General features: G+C 38.6%; 1 protein-coding gene and 1 long non-coding RNA gene across 12 annotated transcripts; one reads left to right on the top strand and one right to left on the bottom strand.

The window, feature by feature from the left end:
* The first annotated feature begins 530 nt into the window (after positions 1 to 530).
* LOC145237329 (uncharacterized) lies at positions 531 to 2,463 on the top strand. Of its 8 annotated transcripts, none has more exons than XR_013861988.1 (5): positions 531 to 593; positions 669 to 1,366; positions 1,790 to 1,836; positions 1,894 to 1,987; positions 2,113 to 2,463. It is a non-coding gene; the product is annotated as an uncharacterized LOC145237329 (long non-coding RNA). The 8 variants fall into 8 exon arrangements; XR_013861983.1 differs by lacking the exons at positions 531 to 593; positions 1,894 to 1,987 and adding an exon at positions 1,575 to 1,691 and having other exon boundaries at positions 1,127 to 1,198; positions 1,267 to 1,366; positions 1,790 to 1,893; XR_013861984.1 differs by lacking the exon at positions 531 to 593 and having other exon boundaries at positions 1,127 to 1,198; positions 1,267 to 1,366; positions 1,575 to 1,836.
* Positions 2,464 to 6,361: 3,898 nt separating this feature from the next.
* On the bottom strand, positions 6,362 to 15,965 carry LOC145237328 (uncharacterized). 4 transcript variants are annotated; one of them, XM_080100137.1, is made up of 3 exons: positions 15,621 to 15,965; positions 7,640 to 7,798; positions 6,362 to 7,094 (listed from the first exon to the last, which is right to left on the bottom strand). In XM_080100137.1, the coding sequence occupies exons 1-3, from the start codon at positions 15,784 to 15,786 to the stop codon at positions 6,508 to 6,510; spliced, it is 912 nt and encodes a 303-aa protein (XP_079956263.1). In that variant the 5' UTR covers positions 15,787 to 15,965; the 3' UTR covers positions 6,362 to 6,507. The 4 variants fall into 4 exon arrangements, with proteins under 4 accessions (XP_079956263.1, XP_079956264.1, XP_079956266.1 ...); XM_080100138.1 differs by having other exon boundaries at positions 15,639 to 15,965; XM_080100140.1 differs by lacking the exon at positions 15,621 to 15,965 and adding an exon at positions 10,631 to 12,102.
* Between the last annotated feature and the right edge of the window lie 8,198 nt (positions 15,966 to 24,163).

The raw sequence follows: 24,163 nt of genomic DNA, 5'->3' as shown, positions 1-24,163 counted from the left end.
ATTTATATATAATATAAAAAGCAAAGGACCCAAAATAGATCCTTGTGGAATGCCACAAGTCATATCTTGGCTGCCAGAATTGTGGTTTGGATAGATGTGAGTAATTTGCTTCCGATCTGTCAGGTAACTTTTAAAAAAATCCAGTATGTGTCCTCTAAAACCATAGCAACTTAACTTTTGCAGCAGTATGGTGTGGTCAACAGTGTCAAATGCTTTTGCCAAATCCAAGAAAACTCCACAGGTGATTTGACCATTGTCACAATTTAAAACAAGTTGGTCATGAATTTCTGCTATAGTCAGACTTGTGGAGTGTTTGGGTCGGAAGCCGTTCTGGAACTTGGTAATGAGTTTAAACTTGTGCAGGTAATCTGTCATTCTGCTGTGTATTAATCTTTCAAGCACTTTTGACACAATTGGTAACAGTGATATTGGCCGGTAGTTGGACATTTCCTGGGAATTCCCACCTTTGAAGCACGGAATGACTTTTGCCAGTTTTAGACAATTGGGATAGACACCGGAATGAACACATTCATTGAATATGTCACTAAGCAGATGAGATAGATATGGGGCACCAAGTTTAAGCAAGTTTACAGGTATATCGTATGGTCCTGGTGCCTTCCTTTCGTTTAGTGCCATTATAATATTATAAACCTCACTTGCATCTGTAGGTATAAATGAAAATGAATTTGAAGTCGGACAGGGAAGAAATAATGTTGGAGGTTGTGGTGTAGAGAGAATTTTGCTTGCCATGTTGCTGCCAATTGTCGAAAAGTAGGTGTTGAATGCATCAGCTATTAATGTGGGATCTGTAATGTGTTGTGAGTTATTTGTAACTTTTGTGATGTTGTTGTGTTTTGTTTGTTTGTGTGAGGTGATATTCCGTATTGTCTGCCAGGTTTTTTGGGGATTGTTTTGGTTAGCTGTAAAAAGGTTTGTGTAGTAAAGTTGTTTAGATTTTGTTATGACATTTTTAAGCATTTTTGCATAAAGTTTGTAAGTTGTTTTGATGTTTGTGTTGTCCGAGTGGATTGTTTTTTGTACATTTTGTTCTTAGTGTTAATGGAGTTCAGAATTGCTCTTGTGATCCATGGGTTATGTTTGCGACGATTTTTGGGAGGCTTAGCATATGGTGCATGTTTGTTTATTACTTCTTGCAAAAGCGACATTATGTGAACCATTGTTTCTTCAACAGATGAAGGTAATATGACGTTGGCTTGGATTTGCAGTATATCTTCACAATAGCTTTCTAGATTGAAGTTTTTATAGGTTCTGAATTTCCTTGTTGTGGTGACTACTTTGTGTGGGATGTGTTTGGCAATGACGAATATTGGAAGATGGTCAGATATATCAAATTCTACTAAACCAGGTACGAGTTGCCCTATGTCATTATTTGTATATATATGATCTATGGCAGATCTTGTTAGGGAAGGAGCTATGTGAGAGTATGTATTGATCAATGGTTTTATGTTTAGGCTTGTCAACATTTCCTTGTAGTTGTTGCATAGTGTACTGCTAGTACTTAGGTCAATATTGAAATCCCCAAGAATGTAAAAAACAGTTTTCTTTTTATTTAGAGCAAACAGACATTTTTCTAAGTTTGTCTGAAATTCGGAAATGTTATAACTTGGATGTCGGTATACCACCCCTATGATCACATGTTTTGTATCCTGAAGTTGTAGCTCAACCCAAAGGTTTTCACATTTTGGCATTGCAATGAAATATGTTTTAGTAATATTAAATGTGAATGATTCTTTAATGTACAAACCAACCCCACCAGCATGTGTTTCAGAATTATGCTGAACAAAGTTGTATCCGGATATGCTAACATTTAAAGAGGTTTGATCATTGAGTTTGGTTTCGGAGATTGCAATGATGTCGGGCTTTAAATTACAGGTATCAATGAACTCCATCAAAACATCATAGTTTTTTGTCAAACTTCTTACATTAAAATGAATTATCACAATGTCATTACAAGAGACAGTTGAAAGTAAGGAATTATAATCAGTTATATCATAATATGTTGCCATTCCAGTCATTTAAATGTAGTATTCATTTGAGACAGTGTAACAACAAGTAAAAAAGGAAAAACTAACAATAATAATTTATCACCAGGACAAAAGCTGTGGATATATATATACATTACTTGTCAACAATCCTTGAGGCTTCTACATCATCCCATGGAATGTTGTGAAGACTCATGTCCTCTATATTCCGTATAGCAATGGTTGCACTTTCATCATCCTTTTTCAAAGGAATTGTTCCATTTTTTGTCCATATGTACTGAAGATTTGCTGATTTTTTGTGATGCAGACAGCAGTTAAACAGCTTTTTGTTCATTTTTGTTAAACTTTCATTAATGAAGATTTTTGATTTGTTGGCTTGTCTAACTTGTCTAAGTTTTCCCCTGTTGTTATATATTTATCCTCATTAAGTATGTTTTGTTCCATAAAGCAGTGAAACTTAGCAGAGTTTGAATTGATTTAAGTAGGTCTTATGATTCTCTTGTATTTGGGTTTCCAAAACATCTAAAGATGAATGTGTTTCTCTTGTAAGAGCCTGATTTGTTTGTAGTTGTAAAGTTAGTTGTTGAAACAGAGGCCAAAGGTTTTGAAGTTTCTTGTAATTACCTCTTGCACAAAATGCTAGCAGTTCCTACACACAGAACAATTATTAAAATCATGCTTGGTTGCATCAGGAATGCAATATTATTGAAAAAGATAATTGTAAATTTACCTTGGTCATCTCCTCAGTGCATCTTTTTTAACAGTTTAGGTCTTGGTGAGCTTTTCTTGATAGAACTTAGCAATGAAATATGTCTCAACTAATATGATGTGTAACCAGTCAAGAGTTCAATCCATTGCTCAGAACCCAAATCCACGGGGGTCAAAAATTCAATAAGCTGCTTGATATAATCCATTTCGTTACCATAATGATGAAAAACATTTGCAGATAACTTAAACTTAACAGTCGTTTCATTTTTGCACTGGTAACAAAACACCTGAATCTGCGCGAATGGCCATGTAAAGACGGCCATAAGCCGTATGTCCACCCCTGCGGGAAGGACATACGAAAACCGCTTATGGCCATGTATTTGGCCGTGCGTCATTTGGGTCACTTCCAAATATGGTCACTCGGCCATAAAAGACGGACATAAAGTGGCCATGGAAACGAAGTATAAGTTGTGAATTGCCTTGTGACGTTGCTGCACAACAATACATGTGGTTGCATAAGCTTTTCACCCAAGGTCCCAACTCTTTGCAACATGCTTTGTTAGAAAGTGCTGTCAGTTTCTTTTGGATTCCTAAAATTAAAACCATAAAAACAAATATACTGGTGTATGCTCATCTTTTATTTCTAACATATATACATGTAGCTACATGCCAAACATCAAAATAATGTTTTGTTTGTGACAATTCTTCACTAATGTATTTAATGATTTGTGGATGCCTGTCAGTAACAAAGGCTTTAATAAACAATCACTTGCTTGTGATGTTTTCAATGCATCCCAAGAATCCTTCTTTTTCCATATCATTGCTGTTTACCACTTCATTACTCTAGAAAATATTATATACCATCTGAATACCTGAACAAGGTTAATAGCAATTTTATTGTTGCAAAGATCCATCATCCATCATTGTGTATGTACCAAATTTAGCTGAGTGTCCAGAGAAATCTGCAGTTAATTTACTTCTGGTACACCATTTAAGAGGTGAAGAAGTTTTTTTTTACACACAATGTATTTTGGTTCATAGCTTAGATCGGGTGGTTCCCTACATGAAAATGTATTGATATTATTACACCTTTTTTTTCATAACCACACTTTTTTGTTATTACCAAGTAAATGGCATGACAATAAACTAAATTAGTATAACATAATGGTAATATTAAAGACTTTAATGTTAAATGAGATTATAAAACAATTAACTAAAGCATACCATACGCTGTGCGGCTACTTTTCTTGCAGCTGCTCTCAATGGCATTTCTTGCTGAAATAGCATTTGGCTTTAACACCAGAACTTTTGCCATACCCCTGTCATACTGCATTTTGATTGTGAAACATTCATCTGTGAAATGTAGGCTACAAAGAACACTGTATTCCGTTGGTCCCTTCCATTTTTTTCACGTTAACAAATTTAATCCAAGCTGACCGCAATCGCTTTATATTTGGAAAGCGAAAAAGTGTCATTTTGCTGGCCTTTTGATTTCCTCTCGAATTGCAACCATACAAAGAACACACTGCAGGCATTTTTGCACACTGGAGTATAAAAATGAAAACATTTAAACACCAAAATAGCTAAACTGACTAACGTATTTGGCGTCGCAGAACGTTAACAACCACCGACTACAAACAAGCTCCAAACCAAGTTGGTACGAGGTGACGTCACATGACGTTCGAGCTAAGTGACAAAATATCTGCTAGGTGTCAGTGTTTTAGATTTAAAACGTAAATATTTGACTAGTGACTTTGATTTTTGTGGTTTTAAACCTGAAATCGTGTTTATAAAAATACGAAAAACAACATATTAAAAAATAATTTTCCGGTGCCGGGGCTCTTTAAACGTGGTCTAGAATTGATTAAAAATATTCCTTGTGGACCCAATGCAGGTGTGCAATTGTGAAATTACTCTTATTACAAATGCACTGGCTAGCTAATACTGATTTGAGTTGTTACGCTGTAACATATACTAACATATTATGCGTTTTTTATGTCTTTATGGCGTAAATGTCATAATATATATTCAGTAACTGCAGCAGCGCAAATCCACACGGGTTGGCATCACTGCTCAACCGAAACTATTGTCGCTATTCTTAAGTTACGATCAACGTGAAAAAGCAAACGTCATGTGTTATAATCTGCAATGACCCGTAAAACAACACACTTAACTCGATGATCCATGTTTTTTGGTGTCCTTGCTGTTTAACGTAACCGTTTAACAATGACAATGTGATGAAGTGAATGCAAATAAAAATAAACGTTACTTTACTCACAACACATAAGCAATGTTAGTTCATTTTCCATTTCTCCTATAGCGGGATGCAGAAACTTAGCTAGTTTTGCAAGATCACGCATAACAGTGATCCAAAGGCAGTTTGTGACATCGCAAATAAATACATTAGAGTTGTGCGCGAACAATTGCATATATGTTAGCTGTGATGGAATAAAGGGTATTTTCAGTAGGGTGTAATTCTACTTTGATTTAAACTTATTCAATAGCACGATCTGACGCCAAATAGGATCGTAGAAAAACTTCAATCTCTCGAAGGTTCCCCTTCACGGACCCCAACAAGTAGTCAGTTGCTGGACCTAACCTAATGTCAAACGGTCCTAAAACGGATTGTTCAAGACCAATTGTCTATTATCTTCTATATGGGTTTGTTGTCTTGGTCTTTCCTGGTGCTTCAATGTATAGGCCTGTCAATCAAACTTTCGGGCCTAAACACGCTTCTCAAAAACGATTCGGGTTTGGGCCCGGTTTCGGGCTTGTACTTTCGGGTTCGGGCTCCAATTTCAGGCCCAATTACAACTCTGGTTCAAAGCCATATGCGTAAATGACCCAATTGTCACAAAACAACTAAACTAACGACTAAACATTATAACTTAAGTCAAAAGTAAACGATTAGCAGCAAAATTGTCACTCCCAGTGTTTTTAAGGTGTTTTGGGGGACTGAAACGGTCCCCCAAATTTCTCCAGTGTTTCCCAAAATTTGAATATGGCTATTTTTTGGTATTTAAATGAAACACTTGCGGTCTCTTAAAACTACTTAGCGGTCACCCAAACCAAACCTTAAAAAAACCCTGGTCACTCCTGTGTGTTTTTCCTTCCAAATAGGTTTGTTTCTTTAACGTGTTTTCTGTCGAACACCTTGTCTTCCATACACGTGTAGTAAGTTTTACGAACGACTTATTTCACCAACGTCCACTAGGGCACCAAACTCAAGCCCTAGTCAAGAGATGTCTTGTATTGGCGGTGCATCTGCAGCGAGTTTGACTATGCAAATTGTTTCATTCACTTTTAACAACGCACAGCTATTCTCAGCTTGTTGCATTCAGTTTTTGTTACAGGATCCTTCCCACAATCTATTTGAATAAGGGCGACTTATGATCACCACATAGGAAGGGAGAAATATATATCGTTTAACACTATTTGTGAACTGATCGTGATTAGGAAGAACTGTTGCTTCGTCGCTTATTTTTGTTGATTGTTTTACTACAAATGTTTCATTATCTTTCACCAAACAAACTCAACTCCACTCAAATTAACTTTAGCTTAATATATAACTGAAAATCTCTTGTTGGCAATCTCGTATTTGTTCTGCTACCATTAAACATGACACATAACAAACCGCACAAGTTCACAGAAACAGTAATGCTTAATCTGTATTAAAGAGCTTCCGCAAAGTTCAATGAAAAACGTTTAAAACGTAAATAAAGTGGAACATTGAATGTCGCTCCGCAGCGACACGTCGTGGCACAAAAAATAATAAGAAACTAAACCCGAGGTGGCGCTACGACGCCGACCAGCTGTTGTAAATGAAGAGTCTGCTCATGCGCTTAAAGTTTCGCTTCCAAAACGCTGCACAGCCAATAGCGCTTGCAATCATCCCACAAATTGGCCAAAGGATGGAATACAGCATAGCTTGCTCCGTGATAAGCCGCTGTAACATAACGCGGTTTTGAGCAGCGTTGTAATAACATGTATAGGTGCTGTTAATGCGTCCGTATTTACGCGCTTGGTCACTGATGCCCGTCAATATCGCTTGCTTGTCTTGAGGGCAGTACGCCGGCAAATACGAGCACCTTCTGTACAGATAATCGTTGCCAGCAAAGTTCAACTCGTTCTGAAAGAGCAGAAGCGCAGATGTATTGGAGAAGTCGGTCGTCGCGGCTCGTTTGTTTCTTGTTCGAGGCGACTCAACTTCGGCGCTGTCGCTGTTTTCGGGCCACAAACTTCGTTTCGACCTGTTCGCGGCAGCCGAGGCTGACGTATGGGGTGTGACGTAGATTTGCAAACATGGAAAAACGTTAACGACGCCGTGTGACGAAAGCGTGCTGACGTAACAACTGGAATTTCCGTTGTAGAATGTATTGATTACTGCGCAAAAATACACGTTACTTGCATTTTTGGTCAGCAACTAATTTTAGTACAGAAACATTCGATTTCAGATCAATTCTTAAGCGTTTATGCAAACCAACTACAAAAAAACCCGTTACATAGAAATACCTTATTTGACCTGAGGTAATGAAATACCTGATTAGTTGTTTAAACACCTAAATTATAAAAGTTAGTTCGCGAGTCGCACAAAAACCTTTGGAGGGCCGCATGCGGTTTGAGACCTCCGGCCTAGATGGTGCGGTATACGGAATCAAGCCAAGAAATTTGTAAAAAATCAATGCAAAAATCTGTGCGGTCCATCCACTCCTGTGGATTCAAATCCCACCCGTTAGCAATCCACTTAATTTGACATCGCGCTTTACGCTGACCTATTGTGATAGAGTCCGTAGTTTTTACCCCAGCATACAATGAGAACATACAAATTATCGGTGTACAACCTAAAACAGAGGTCGATTGCAAAAACTTGGTTAAACTGTGCTGCAATATAAGCGACTAACTCGATAATATTAAGGCACATATCTCACCTGTACAATTGACCTGAACAAATCCTCTGGACTGTAGGCCGGGTCCAACAGTCATGATTGTGATGAGAAGGCACTCGAAAGAGACGAAAAACATCAATGTGGTAAAGGCAAGAACGAGTTGATTCAAGTTGGGACAGACTTTGAACGAAAAACCATTACCTGAAAAGAATAGCATGAATTATGCAACGGACGTATGCAAACAAGTTAAATATACAGCGGATTTGACAAGTAAATAGATAAAAGACACATGTACACAATTCGGTGTTTCAGGATGCTGTTATTCGTGCTACAGACGCGCGGCAGAGCAGTGGAATAATTGGTTAAAGTACGCCTTTTACATGCGATAATATCTTGTTTTTCACAAGCAAAGCTGATCGAGGTTGCTTTACGACATAAAAAGTAACGGCGTGTTATAAATCCGTTAATTTCAACACCGGCTTCTCGAATCCCAAAATGCTTTTGTCCCATGGTGCAAACATTTAAAACAATCGAAAGTTTTCCAACGTTTTCAAATACACTGCGAACGCATACTAATGGAAATGTAACAACTAAAACGATATTTAGGTATCTTCATTTTGCTTTCATTTAAACGAATACACTTAATTTGGTCAAAGGAACTATATGGAACAATTTAATCAACATATTAAATGGGTTTGCTACATGGGTCGCGAACCAAGAGCGTAAAACCAATAAAAAAATCAGAAATAGTTGTCAACCAGCAGTTACAAGCACAAAACCAGAAACTTGAAGGAAAAAACATCCAAAAAATGAAATGTTTCCTTCTCAGCTTTGGGCAGTTATCAGCCAAGATACGGCCTCTCAAACAAAACCGTCCGTCCCATCCAAAAGTAATGATTAACCAATACCACTTGTGTGCGATGTTTATTTTTTCCGCCTAATCATGTAGGATGTGACGGCGACAAAGTAAGAAAACAAAGCCTTGTGCGTTTATGACAGCCGTTCAGCGTTTTTTTGACATCCCAACCAAAATGACGTTTTAATTTGTCGTGATGGCACTGTTACTAAAGGTAACCCTATTGTGTTGAACAACGTTTTAGAGGTTGTGTTGTCCCTAGAGCTGTGTCAACAAAGTATCAATGGATCGCCATCTTTGTTAAGGCTATAAAACCGACACAACCGAAGCAAAGGCACGACATCTCTTAGGTTTATAAGTTTGGCGTCGCCTATTCAACGCATAATAAACCTTACGAGGATTTACTACAAGGGGGTTCGTCAATTCCTATCTTGGAAACCTATACCGTTGTCAAGGATGTACGACCCTGTCAAGGAAATCCTGTATTAGTCAACATTTTACTGGTACAATTTTTACCAAAATGCCGCTATTTAAATTTTCCTTCAGACGTTAGTTATTTCAATTTTACGCACCTAAAATCTCTGAGGTCAGAAAATATGTCACTTAGTTTAGTTTCAAATAGTTTAGTTTCGTAAAGATTATAAAGCTATAAAATTAACAACGTTTGTGCTCTATCTCTAAACGTTTTAAAGCTACGTAAAACCTAGTTATGTCGTTTGTCTTAATCTGTCTATGTTCGTGGTCTTCACACCTGGACTGATTTTCATTCGCCACCAATTTAAGCAATCAACTGACCGACATCCTTAAAAATGCTTTCACTTGTCGAAGTATCGCCGGTACCTCCCATGTCCACAAGCGTCCACCACTGCGCTACGAGACCAGCGTCGCCACTCACGGTAAAGAGGAACTGTCGCGAAGAGCACACGCTAACCAAACAACAGCGACGACAATAGGGTGGAAGGGTAACTAGTCGGGCAATTTATACCGAGCCCGACGGTGGTTGCGTTTTTCGGGGTCTCGGGTTAGATATGGGACAAACCGATATGTTGTTTCTACGTTGGGGATAAGCGCTCTTGATCGATACAAACAGCATTCCGAGACGTTTCAGCCTGGCCGCGGTTGGCGCTGTTGTCGAAAGCGCTTGCCAGAAGGCTCGACTTGACAAAGGCTAAGTGGTTCTGATCAATACGCCTTTGCCAAACCGTGCATAGATGCATGAAAGACATTTCGTTATTGATCTTTGACAGCAAATGTAATGGATCACCCTGTACCTCTTATAAATTATCTACACGGTCTCGTTGCTGACGGACAACCACGCGGTTAACTTGGTGCAAGACTCGAGGTTTTCGGCCGCCAGGTGAATTTATAAGTATTTGGTTTTGTAATAACGACAGTGCGTAAATGAGGCATAAGTGGTAAAACACATTTTAGGCAACTGTGATCCAGTAAACAACTTTTTGAATTGGTTATTTTTGCATTGATCACTGTACACACGATAAACTTTTAACGATAGGTTGCTCAGGGCTAAAATCCCTCGTTTTCAACGTAAAGAGCTGTACTTATTTCAAGCAAATAATGAATGCTTATCATTATGTATCGTCCGTACGAATGACCTTCGATGGAAGCAACACCAAAGAGACTTCCAAATTGCACCCGGCATATTTGGCGCATTGCAAGCTACGCAGGTCGTTAGGCCTACAAACATTACGCGGCAAAAGCTTGTAGTCATGGCGCAACAACAAGATTATCCGTTAATTTTATGTCGGTTACGCTGCAACTGCCAATAGCGACGTGCAACGGTGACGACAACTGTCAATCACGCAACCCTAACCGTCGCTACAAACGACGCCTTAAAACAATGTGAACTATGCCCAGATTTAGTTGTTGTTATTGTGCTGCCTTCGTTACGCCAACGCAACAGGATTGCAGTGACCCAAAACTAACTAACTGCTGATACGCTCAATTGACCGGCGTTGCCAAGCAATATAGTTAAGTTGGCATAGCGGGCAAAGCGGTGCTATTTACGAACACAGGCAATACAACACTGTTGATAAATTTTACCAAATATTCCTTGGTTATGTGAATCTGTGAAGTATATTATTATGGGTTTACCCCAATCATGAAACTTTCGAAATTATAAGACCAAGTACTGTAAGACTGATACGTCGGTGTTGTACCTGTGTTTCCACCGCCCGCGATGGAATGGTTTCTCTGCTGTGGGATTTGCTCGTTATTACTATCCGGGCGCGCGAAGTTCCATAGCTTCGTCGAACGGCGACTGGTGCTGTTCTGAGGCATTGTGACAAGCAACCGGTTCAAATCCGCTGCCTTTTCACAGATCAAGATACTATATTGTTTAATCAACCTTCTGCAACACTATTCAACACTGTATGTGAAGAAATAATTGCAATACTCTTAAATATGTGTGGATATAGCCTATCGGCTTAAATTTTGAACCTTTGTTCATCGGTGTGAAAAACAATTTTGATTTTAAGGACAAGGGGCGCATCAGCTGGGTTTCCAATACTAATTCGTTTTCACTTGTCAGCGCTTAACGGCACAAACAGATCTCACAAACACTCTGCCCTTCAGATCTTCAAACATATTTTTGCACTTCCTTTGTGGTTTCAATTGCCATTTAGCACAACACATAATGCCTGGGATTTCGGCTAACTCGTTTCCTGCGCAAAATATCAAACATTCAGTTTTGTTTTTCGCCTATCGCTAACCACACTAAATCACCTAAGGCAATAAACGAGTAGCTATACGCACAACAATTCGCCTTAACGGTCTAGAAATGCAACAAAATGTCTCAGGTTTAAGAATACACATCTTTTAGCGACTACATGGTTGAATATCAAGGAAAATTGTACAATTCATACCCTGCTGTCTTTACCTCAACGGCACAGTACTGATGTAGCCATCCCATTATATTGCACTTAAGCGTGAAGTGAAAACAAGCAGCAACGTGACAAAAATTTTCGGGCCATTCAATTTCAAGTGTGTGCGTATTATTGTGGCGCGCTCGAGCGTCAAATGGCTGAATAGCTTATATCTTTGCTTCCTGGTTTTGCGGCATAATCTGCATACAAAATGTAGTGGGCTTTTCTGATTTATTGCTGAGAGTTGAGTTGAGTTTATTTTGCTTAGTGAAAGAAAACATAGCATCATAATAGCACTTAAACAATCACCAATCCGGAATTAGCTGCGCAACTTCGAAATTTTATGAAGCACAAAACAGTAAAGAGCATAATTGGTGGATATTGGCTAAACTGAACTGTAGTTATACCGTTTCATAAATCGTTATGTGACTAGGGCTCACAAGAAAGTAAGGTTGGCGCATTGTGGGTAAACACGACTGGGGGGGGACGTTGGTGGGGCCAGGAGAGGGGCTGTTGACAGGTTGTAGTACAAAAACTAGATACTATCAGCACCAAGGTGTACACCTGCTTTAATACAAGCTTTAGGTGGACTGGTCTAACAGTACGATATAGTGTTTTAGGACTGTAGACATTTTGATATGAAAGCCAGTATTTGTTTAACATCATTTTTGATGTATTGTTTGCATCGACTGGCATTAACAAGGGTTCTAAAAACTGCATCATCACTGCCTACATTTCCTGTTGTCAGACATGTAGCTGCAGTTAGGGCTCGACTTTTCTAGTTACTTCATAATATCAAATCGTTAGGCCAGAAAGCCAAACTAACTTCTGCTGGTGGATAACAAACACGCTTTTAATGACTATTTTCAAACGTATCGGAAAGATCATATTTCTAGCAGATAATATCAACAAAAAAGGCTTACAATATACAAACGTTAAACGGCAATACTACACATAAAATTCACGTTTCTGCCAGAGTAACCTTCTTATTTTACAAACTACTTGGATTGAGTCACTGTTCATCATGCAGTTACTGACAACGCAACCCTTAAACTTATCTGAATTGGAAGTAAACTGACAGCAATACATTTTGTCGTCATACATGTCACGCCTCGCATCATGCAAACCGCCTGCAATACATCCGGTTTAATGCGACCGCTAATGTTTTCCTTGTCAACCGTTCGTTCAAAACGCATGTTAATTGCCTGTAAAAAAACATGGCGTATGCAGTTGGACTATATGGAGATTGAGACCTTCGAAATTTCAATGGCGCCTGCGGCACATTATGTTCGACGCATTTCAACGACCAAACTTCAATGTGGGATGTATTTCAGCCATGGTTGCTTTCAGCCATGGTCCTACGCTGTTTTTCCAGGCCTACAATACAACGCCCAAAATAAGCACAACGTAGCTCTCGTGTAACGATGATATACTGTACTGTGAAAGTCATTAACTTACTTATCCATGTAAGCATGCACCACTTTAAACGACTCGTCTTGAGTACACAAGTCGCGCCAATACCCACAAAAATGCCGATTTTAACAATAATATGATAGCAAAATCTCTACAACCATCGTATGCCAGACTACGTAATATACTTCGAATATCGTATACCATTTTTATCTCAAAATACCACTATTCGCCGAAAGTTTAACTATGCAGACAGCAAGTTTACCATGTCCTGACTCGTTTATTCGACTGTATCCGGCCAACGATTTGCTGTAACAGGTCTTCACGAATTTGTATCCGTGCCGAAACCACTACAACGGGAAACTTGAGAAAAGTTAAGGGTGCTCGGGTTTAACTAAAAGCCTGCCTGTATGTCTCACTTTTCTAGTGTTTCAAAACACTCAAGTCTTTGAAACTTTAGTCGTTATTTTGCTTGGAATTGTTACTTGCCTTAATCTTATAAAAACTTTCTGCGCATCATTTATTTTCGGGCAAATAATTTTGTTTACCTAACAGTACAATATTTACAGCTTTTTCTTCAAAATTGTTCAATATAAACTGATTTGCGTCATAAGCATATACTGTATTGTGAAATATAAACAACCTGAATTATGTTTCTAAACGAAAAAAACATGTTATCTTCTTCTTGTGTGTATCATATTAATTGCGGTCAAAAAATCCACCCTCTTGGGTCGTAACATTACACGCAGTTGATTTTAAAATTCGCTCTAACGAGTAGACCTGGTGAAGACCCCATGACGAAACCGTTTCAAGCTACGCAGGGCCCTGATATTATTTCACGTGGTAAAGCATGGACATATCTTTGAGGTAAAAACAACACAACCTTTGCATAAATGTTTCACACTAGGTTTTTGCCCTAAAAATAACCACGTTTGCCTGTAAACTACCACCATTTTAACACTCGTTTTTTCTTTCTTATTGCAAAACACGGAAACAACACCCTTGCAGCTCAAATTCAAACTCAATAATTTTGCAGCTTACATATCTATTTAACGAACAGGCGTCGAATTTTAAAATCGACGAATTCCTATGACGAATATTCCAGACGCTTTAAAGGTCGCCAAATTCCCCAAGGTCTCAATTATGTCGTCGCTACTGGTTGTGCAATTTCAATTTCTCTACACTACAGAAGTTTCCATGGGCCCGTGGGAAAATGGAACTGACGTTGGTGTTTGTTTATTTCAACCCTCAACTTCTCAATACCCTAAAACTGCGTACACATGACTGGAGCGAAGTCCAAGGTTATTTAACTTTTTGAAAACACATTCATAAGGTAACTTCCTGCTGATTACAAAATAGTTACTCAAAAGCAAAATTATTTGGCGACTAAGTTTATCGCGAATTCATTTGTTTTTACTTATGTCCAGGGACGTAACAACAAAATCAAACTTGATAGCAAACCCCGTGTCGTCTTATTGTTGTACTATGACACCTGCCTTATACAATTGACATTTGAAATGCCATTAACTGACCCGTCGGGTTATTAAAATGAAGTGGGAGTTTGTGTCAGGTCATGCTCTGCGTGCTACTGGTAATATGTAATCCAGTACTACCTGTTTCATAGTCGGGTCGTCGGCGACTAAACCGGCTCACCACACTAGACTTTTGTCGTGTGGAGGGTGGCTAGCAAACCGTTTAGGATCAAAAATAAGACCCATTGAAGCGCGGATGAGCTTAAAAATGCCAACGGCCAGCCAGCTAGATAGAGACGGTGTCTCGAAAAAAACACCCACGGCCGCAGAAGGAATGTGGGGCCTCCACTGCAGATATATACGCCCTTAGTAATCAGCCATGAAGTACAATAAGTTCTCCTGGCTGAAACCAACGCCAAACGTTTTAGCACGGCATCCTGATTGATTGAGGAGTCACAAAAATTCACATTGAAATGTCATTAAATATCGTCTCTCAGCAGCACAATTTTGAATTGACAATAATATCACTCACGGCCCAACGTGACGGACATATTTATCAGTCGCTCCATAGTTATTTAAAATTTGTTTCTCCGCGGGTTGCAGTGCCCATCGTCAACACAGCAAGCAAGCAAAAGTCAACTTAAAACGCAAAATAATTTCACAGATGGTTTGTTTCGGTGCTTTTAAACCTTCAAGTGGCTAATAGAAATAACTATATATGCCACTAGATGTCGACAAAGTGTCACAAAATGTTTTTTGGTACAAAGGTGATTGTAAATGTATTGAATGCTGTACAGGCGTTTTCGTCCACCAGGTTGCATATTTAACAAAAATGTCGTTCAACTGGTGTAATGTTAAACAAAAATACTAGTTGTTTCTATCCATAACTTGTATTTTCGCTGACGTTTCGTCCACCAGAACGGTAGGACTTCTTCAGAGCAATGAATGACGAATGCAAGCAACAAGCGAAAGGCGCAAGAACAGCGTGATACCATGAAAAATAATTATATTATAACAAAATTTTTGTTAGTATTTTTGTTTAACATTAACACCAGTTGAACGACATTTTTGTTAAATGTATTGAATGTTAGTTGGAAGCCCCAAAATCAGCCTTTGCTACAGAAGATATTTGCGAGGGAAAAATGGTGTTTCAAAAGACAGCAAACTACAGTCTTGCAAATGTTTTGTTCTGAGACGACAAATAAAAGACCAAGTCCAGTGCGATACTTACTTCAACACAGCATATTTCAACATTCCATGTATTTGTACCACTTTGAACAGCTAAGCAGTTTCATTATCAATGACATTTTCGCGTTTTTTACAAACTATTTGATTTATTCAAAGCGATCAAATCTTATCAACAACCCCCCCAAAAAATTCGCATTAAAAAAATTCTTACTCACCCGTGCAGAGGTTTATACCTTCAGTGGAATAGAACTTGTACTTGGGTGGAATGACGGCGTGGTAGCGCCCTCTAGTGCTGCGCCGTGACCTGCGTGCTTTTTCTCCAGTCATCCACGTCACCCGCTTCATATTCAAGATCTCATTCTTGCTCTGGGCTCGTGACATCTTTCTTCTTGTCTCGCTGATTTCACGAAGTTTTTACGGTTGTGCTTCGCCGGCACAAAGTTTGTGTTTTTCAACAGAGATGCACTCCAACATAACGCACCCCACTTGGTTCTGATTCACTTCCCTAAGCACTTAACTTATGCATACAGTTTTCCAGCTTAGCAGGCTGGTATGGACTGTGAACCTGTGGGAAACAATCAGGAAAAAAAGTAAGGGTACTGAAACAATTTTATGTTGTTTTGCTTTGTATACATCAAAAACTAAGATCGATTTTTGCAAAATTTTGATTTGATGACTAAAACCTGGGACCCTAATGTAAGCAAATTAAAATAAGGTGCTATAATATATGAACCTTTTAAAAACAAGTGTTTGGTTAATTTTTCAAGTCAGTAACATGCACCACTAGTTCTGTTTTCGATAGTTTTGTCTGTCCATGCTGTTTTGATAAATGTCTAAGCTATTTTGATAAATCATCTCTTGACGTATGATAACTGCTATAAGTTACAAGAATAACCTTTTGGTTCAGCATATTTGTTGTCCAGCACTCATGTACTAGTTCACTGACTTCCAAATCAACATGCAGTAAATATTTGGTTTAATCTCTTTACCAGTCGCTATCTGTACCAGGCTGAACATTTTCTTCTCAATAAAGCACAGGAGTACAAAGAACTGGTATGATGTGTACCAAGCGTTTCCTGTCAATAGCTGCGGAACAGAGTTTGATTGATGGCTCCTATACACGGTACAACGGTGATCGGTCTTTTGCCGTTTTTTCTGTCTGTCGAACATCCATTTCGTAACGCTAAGACAATGCAGATGCAGAAAAAAATACATAATTGGTTTTAGAGAGAAAATATCGACGTGTATGGTGGGGCCTTATGTAAACGTGAGTCACGTACGAGTTTCAGTTTTACGCCATTTTACAAGCACCTGCTTTTTTAGGATTGCAGATTGTGAAGAGTGGAAAAAAAACTGTGGCGGATTTATGCACACAACTGAACGAAAATTTGCTTAAACCCAACTGCCTTAGCCATTTGATTTTGCGTTAGTAACGCGGTATGTTTGAGGCTGTAAAAACTGTTCATGGTTTTTAACTATAATACTACACTACTTGCTGCCCGTTTATGTCCTTGAAAGTTACTCGGAGTCAAAACATTACTTTCAGATAATCCTTATATTCACGTCACTATCTGTGATGTACATATTGTTACTATTTTTTAACGGTGCGTTACAATAGAATTATTCGTGTAAAATCATTGGTACATTTTAGGAAGTGACGTCATATGATGTCATTAGTCATTACAAAAAAAGTTAAGTGACCAAGAACAATCGAAACCAATATACCCAAAATAGCGACCACTCGTCGAAGCGCTAACCATAAACATTTCTACTGCTGCGCACCACCTAAACCCTGTTGTAAAGTGTAGGGAAGGACATAAAATTCTTAAGCCAGCAAGGTTAGCAATTCCAAAAGAATGTCCAAGAAACGAGTTTTCTGAAAAAACACTGCTATTTAAGTTGTTGTTTTTTTGAGCTTTTTATGATCCGACTTCAATTAGGTATAGCAGAAAGCTACTAGCGTACCACCTCAAAAAGCTCCGTTATACCACTAGAGGTACGCGTACCACAAGTTGAGAACCACTGCTTTACAAAAATTATACCGTTTTTCGTAAATGTAACAAAAACTTCTGTACCAAAAGTGCTTGATTCGTACACATTACAAAGTGTCAGCAGTGTTGTTTTTGCTGTTGTAAACAAATTTGGCTCGTCCTGATAATACATATTTTACTAAACAAACGACTATAAAAACTGAAAGTAATATGTCTCCTTTCCAAACAAACGACTATAAAAACTGAAAGTAATATGTCTCCTTTCCACGTAGCTATACCGCCAGCACGTCGACTATTGTTCCTCACGGGACGTCCATATCACGTTCAGCGCAAAGCCTGCAAGAGTCTCGCTAGGAAGTCCGCTCAATTTACACCAAAACCTAGCCACATTTTCCTTCATATAACCACTTTTAATCTAACAGCCAGAATTTAAGTGGTTAAGCATAAATTTAACATTTGCTATCAATATGAAACGAGGACCGTAAGATTGCCGCTGTTTACACTGTTTTGTTAAGCTGCTGGTTACCGACACTTTGGTATCAATGCCCTGCGCGCTAAAAGTGCACATCCGCGTCAAATACCGTTGCTCCCTCGCCTTTGACGCATTTTGTCAGCATGATGCACAACCTTCTTGGAAGTTTTATGCATCATTAAATACCACACTTGCTTGCTATGATACGTACGCGTTTATAAAAGTGTATCAGCGTTTCCTTAAACTTTTTACGCATGCGTATTACCGAACTGATTTGTATATTCGTGGCACACTTTGCAGGCCAGCATAACAAAACTTTTTAGAGGAAAATTCATTTGCAACTTTATTTTAGTGAGCCAGATTGCTTTTTATGACAAACAACATAAAACGACCTTTTAAAATTGTTATGCACGCCCGTACTTTGTCAATAGGATCGTAAATCCAGAAATATTTCACACTATAAAAAGCGAATATTTCTACGCACATTTGGGAATCTCTCGACATGCCACTCATTTAAAGATCAGTGAACTATGTACAATAAAAATCCCTGTCCCATCACTTACAACACCGCCTCAAACCAACGGTAAATTCGGTAAGAAATGGGTTTAATACTTGGTGATAAAGGAAATATTTGCGTACAAGAATGTAATGGAGACGAAGCTGTCATGTTGCTACTTAACCTTTTTGCTGACACGACACGGTTTAACCCCCTGCGGTTACGGCTTACGTTTCATGCACGTGGTCACGCCCAAGGGTCGAATCGTTTACTTAGCATCGGATAATTGAAGTGGATTAACCGTGATATGGGTCATTACATTAACATTCACTTTCCTCTTAACCTCTGGGTACCACAATCTGAACTAAAGCCATATTGGTACAGCAAACTGGAACCTGTTTTCAGGAGATTTTGATAAAAAAATAAAATTTTAAAAACATATTTGCTTTAAATATAATTTTGTAACTTTGGCGTTTTGACAAAAATGTTGTTACCATTGGTGGAATAACCTATTCTCTTACATGCAATGAAATTAACACGTGTTGGAACTCGTACGCCATGTAGATGAGTTGTCAATTTTTTAATACGACTTTCAAATGTGGTTTGTGAAACGCATACGCCAAAAAAACCTAGCGGAACTTTCGGTATGTAAAATCCAAATTTAAACGATAAAGCAATTTACTTCATTTTTTTGTTTTCAGGCCGACTTGTTACACAAACTAGTTTTTATTCTATACTGTACAGGGTTAAGTTCTAAATAACAAATCGTGTTGCTCTATTAGTACAGTTCAGCAACAAAAAACATTTGTTTTAAATACACGAGTCTATATCGTGACTCACCAGTACAACATGTGCTGTGATCTAAAATTCAATTGAATGTTCATAAGTGATGTGGTGAAAGTAATTGAATAAGTGCTTAAACCAGGCGGCACATGCTCATACGATCCAACTTCTACTGCTTCTAATCTGACCACCAGCACATACCCCTTGTCCCCTAAGCTTTCTCCACATTTTCAACACAAAGAAAGACAAGCCGTTCTGAGCTGAAGGGCACTACGGTTGACGGTGACCTGCACTAATCAGTCCTCTGCGCTTGACTTGCCAGCGGTCGTTGCGTCAACCGCAAAAAATGTGCACGTCAACACAAACCATTCTTCCTCCCGCTGTTGCTCTGCATTTGCATGCTGCTACTGTTCATTACAAGTGGAATATACAACAGCTGCAGAAAGCATTGTGCCATAGCAGCAGTGTGGCCCACACCACTGACTGAGCCATGTGATAAAATCAAACAAAGCGCACACATTTACAAAATTAGACAATCCAATTTAGCTGCACAGTGCAGACAGTTTCGACATTTAAGGTGCTTTTATATGGACTAAACGACTCGCGAAATTTTTAAAGTTATTGCAAAACTGTGTCAGTAAATGCCTTGGTGTGGTTTTGTGTTAAAGCAGAAACGATTTTTCGGCGGTGGAATTTCCAACGGAGGGTGAAGCGACCTTTGAATTTGACAACATATCATCGTTTGACGTTTCCGCAGTCGCTATAGGCGCAAATAAATTGTTACAGCATGTTTTGCATTGGCAACTCTAGCTCTAGCTGGGCTATTCACTTGAAAATTATATGAATTAATAGATACACATTTATTAAAAAAAAAATTATTTACTATTTTCATCAAATATATGTTTTTCAATTCTAATCTCATTTGATGTTCCTTGACCTGTTCACAGCTTTACGCGATTATTCAGTTACCTGTGAGGACACGCGACCTATGCTACGTTTCAGGTTGTTCGAGCAGTTAAAACTGTCACTAATAACGCAATAACGCAGGTCATTTTCGTTTTGCGTCGATGAATAATTCAAGCGGGCGTCGATCATGGAAATGCGGCCGGATTAATAACGTCTTAAGGTGAGCTTGTTCTATGCATTATCAGTTACAAAACGTAAAAAATACCCATTTGACACCGATGTTAGTTCTATCATACAGTCTTGTTTACAAAACTTTACACGAGGAAAAGTTTTTGCCAGGAAATCGCTTTGCCGTTCTTTTCGAAAAAGGTCACCTTTACGTAAAAGTTACAAAACAAAGGTTACTTAGGCCTTGCTCTCTCAAGCTGAAAATTTCGAAAACCCGATTTACTTGTTTGTGTCTGTAACGAGAAAAGATTACTTGCGGAAAGAGAAACGCGCTCAGACCCATGCCAAGGGATATGCAAGGTTTCGTTACTGTTTTGGCCACACAAGCGCCGTATGCAAAATGAAGGCTGATGCCAACGATATTGCCTCTAATTAGAACTTACCTCATATGCTTGTATGCTACACCAGAGTTGTAAGTCGGATCGGGTTCGGGCTTAGGTTTTCCTTGACACGCGGGCTTAGTTCGGGCCTGACTTTACATGATGTTTTTTAAAATAACTACCTAGCTAAGTAGCTATATTGCTGTATGTACCCTAATGCCCAACAGCCCTAAAACGTCTTGTTTTGGCCGCTGTCTATTATTGTTTAGTGTGTAGGTCTTCTTTAGTATCCCTGTCAAACAAGCTTTCGGTCCTAAACATGTTACTCAAAACGTTTCGGATTTACGCACTATAGGCACCACCAAGCACAAAAACCCGCATAATGCTGAGGAAATCTTTTAACCTCAATGCAAACCAGACTGGCAGTCTACAGTTCTCGAGAGCTGTTTTGGTGAAAAAACAAGATCGTCCCGCAAAACGAATTATGTTTAGACAAGAAACATTGTGGTTTTGCATTTCTTTAGCTTGGTGTCAAATGTACAGATTGAGTTTTCTCCTTATTGTTTGTTTGGCCGTGCGCCGTGGCGTCCGTTTTTGTTACATAGTAAAACATTCACTGTTTTTTCACTCCTAACGTTACGGGTCGCAAAAGTTTGTACATAATAAGAGATCAATACAAAGGTGCTTAAATTTAGCGCAAATTATTGATTTCAGTTGCCCATTCGACCTTTTATTAAATTTGAGAGTTTTATAAAGTTTTTTCACCCATGCACAATTGCTAAAATCGCTTCACAACCAAGGGCCAAAAAGGACACCTGGATTTGATTTTAGGAGAATTTACAATACATTTTTTGACATATATGTGTGCACACAAAACCCGTGTTTCAAAATTCCTTCGTTAAACCCTACAAATTCCGGCAGCGATTCTGACTACATGACTAAGTTCATACTTTGCATCTCTCTGGTCTTTGACTGGCCTAATTGTTGTCAATCTAACAAAACCATGCTAAATATATGTGTAATCAATGTAACAGACGCATTTGCAGAAAAAATGTTGAAATATACATACCTATCTTCATTTATAATAAGATTTGCGATGTACAAACACTAACTGCTGAATCCTGGAAAGTGGCATAGTTTACAATCGTCCCTAAACTGTTTGCAAGAATGCCTTTCTTATTCCCAAACCAGCCTATCTCTTAGGCGCCTCACTTTATGCTCCCAACAATGGATTTCTCCAACGCCCCGAACGGTCAATTGTTTAACAATGGCAGTGGGGAAGTTCTAGGGCGTGACTGCGGTAAGTGGGTGTGTATAGCTTTTTCTACTACTTTTTACCTCAACGCGTTAAGAGTGCATCCCATACAGACTAAGTGTGACTAATTTAGGCAAATAATGTTGACTGTTGACTATCCCATTTGGAAGTGTTGTTTAACTTTCCATGTGCGAAGACAGAATCCCCAGAAAGGACCATTAGGGAGTGTATTTCACCTGCAACGAAAAAGCGTTTGACATTGAGTTTGGTTGACATGTTTACATTAAACCAGTGGTTCCCAACCTTTATCGACGAATTTATCCATAGGCGCCGACACATAACGGCAAAAGGGGAGACTCTTTGTACTTATTTGTATGATATCGTAATCCATCCATGTATAAGTATATGTGTCAAAATTTACCCCCTCGTGCAAAATTTTCTACCGGCTGCCATGAATTCCTCCCTTCCTCCCCAATCGACTACATAGTAGATGCTAAAGTAAACCATAAAAAAATTAAAATTGGAGCTTTTATCATTTTTACAGTTCATATTCCCAGAGCTAAAAGTGTCTATTTACAAACCACATACAAATGTAAGTAAATTCCTCCCATGGAGTTTTTTTTCAAATTCCCTCCTAGGGAGGAGTTCCGCCCCCTGTTGGGAACCTTATTGTACTCACGCGAGACACCTAGCAACTAAACAATAGACTTTTCTAACTTGCATTGAAGCAAAACAAAATCCACCATCTCACTGTGTATTACAACCAACCAAACAGTATAACAAGGCAAAATAACTTCCGAATAATTTCTCTGGTGAATCTTGCACGCTTTCCTTTTGAGGCTTTTGGTAGTGAACTTGTTTGCACACTCATTCGCATGTGTAGTGGGCGTTTCCTTTTTCAACACACGCAAATCTGGCTGGGTCTGATACTGTTCAGTATAATTACTCTCAGTTCAATTGAAGACGCAACATTTTATTTACAAACAGTTTCCGTCGTCCTAATTTTGCACCAGCATAGTAAGTGATACGCCACCCGGTGTTTTAAGTAATAAACGTTTTATGTCAGAATATGCAATTTGTGTGCAAAACAGCGGCATAAATAAAAAAACAAAATGTGTTTGCGTACCACCAGGAATGCCGTCGAGTACCACTAGTGGTTGGTAACCACTGGTTAAGCCTTTGCACGTCAGTGCAGTTTCTGTCAAAACAATGTAACCAGCTCAAACCAACTGTTTAGTTTGTTTTGGTCACAGTAAATGTGTTTGCAATATTTTTTGGGACATATTTGATACATAAAGGCCGCTTTTTCAGCGTTATACTCACTTTAGTTCTAATTTGCATTTGATGGCGAGTTCAGCTAGCTTGTCTGTAAAAATTAAATAGATGAAAGTTTTGATTTTTGAGATTTGGTAAAACGCTTTAATTTAAAATCTTTTCTTACCGGTGCAGTTGTACTTCATATTTATTTGATACACATCGTTGGCAGAAAAGGTGGAGTTTGGAGGCACAAACTTCGATTTGTTGGTGCTAAACAAATATGTCGTTGGTAAAAACAAACTGATTCCACATTGCATTCTTGGGGACTCGTATTTGCTTATCATGTGATACCTTTTGTCTATGATCGTGGGCTTGCCGTTGCGTGAAAAGGTGGAACCATTGTAGTGCATAACCGAATCTAGGTCGTACGGGGAATCGAAGGAATCTATGGATGAGCTGTTAAAGGGCTTAAAGTTTGCCAGCAAGTCTGAAAAACAAAGAAACGCTTTCAATACTTCCAATAATACCTTCCATTTTGTATGCTCCACTACATACAAACGGAGAAATATTATGATCAAGTTGATAAAATAACGCCGTTCAAATCAGAATGCTGTAAATAAATAAAATTATAGTGACAATTAAAAGCCATATTCAGCAGCTACTTATTTAAACATACATTTAGACCTTTAAACTGCGGCTTTGAAACATCTGAGCTAGCCAAAATAGTGTTTTGTAGATTTAGCCCTAAGAGAATCGCCTAAAGAGTATTTAATGTACTTGGAATGATGTTTTCTTTGAGAATAGTTATGTACTTGTCGCGATCAGGTCTCTGGTGTTCGTGAATAAAGCCGAGCAAGTGCATTGTTTCATGCAGAACAGTCAGCAAACCTTTAAAGCAACCTTCAACATCGAGCCACACCTGCCGTAAACAATTTGGTCAATTTACGCAATACGAATATGTACAACAAAGTTTCTCAGAATTAAAAATCACGTTTCCTCCAGTGTATGTTTACCATTGACATGTATTTTAAAAAAACGATTTTGGGTCAA

The sequence above is a fragment of the Phallusia mammillata genome, chromosome 7 (assembly GCF_965637545.1).
Source record: "Phallusia mammillata chromosome 7, kaPhaMamm4.hap1.1, whole genome shotgun sequence".
Lineage (NCBI taxonomy): Eukaryota > Metazoa > Chordata > Ascidiacea > Phlebobranchia > Ascidiidae > Phallusia > Phallusia mammillata.
This window is presented reverse-complemented; position numbering and strand designations above follow the sequence as displayed.

Excerpts from the sequence above, each read along its gene's own strand:
- LOC145237328 (XM_080100137.1), bottom strand. The coding sequence starts at position 15,786 with ATGTCACGAGCCCAGAGCAAGAATGAGATCTTGAATATGAAGCGGGTG. Across the intron at positions 7,799-15,620 it reads AGGTATAAACCTCTGCACGG|GTAATGGTTTTTCGTTCAAA; the intron begins GTGAGTAAGAAT and ends TATTCTTTTCAG. Across the intron at positions 7,095-7,639 it reads TGTTCAGGTCAATTGTACAG|TAATCAATACATTCTACAAC; the intron begins GTGAGATATGTG and ends ATTTTTGCGCAG.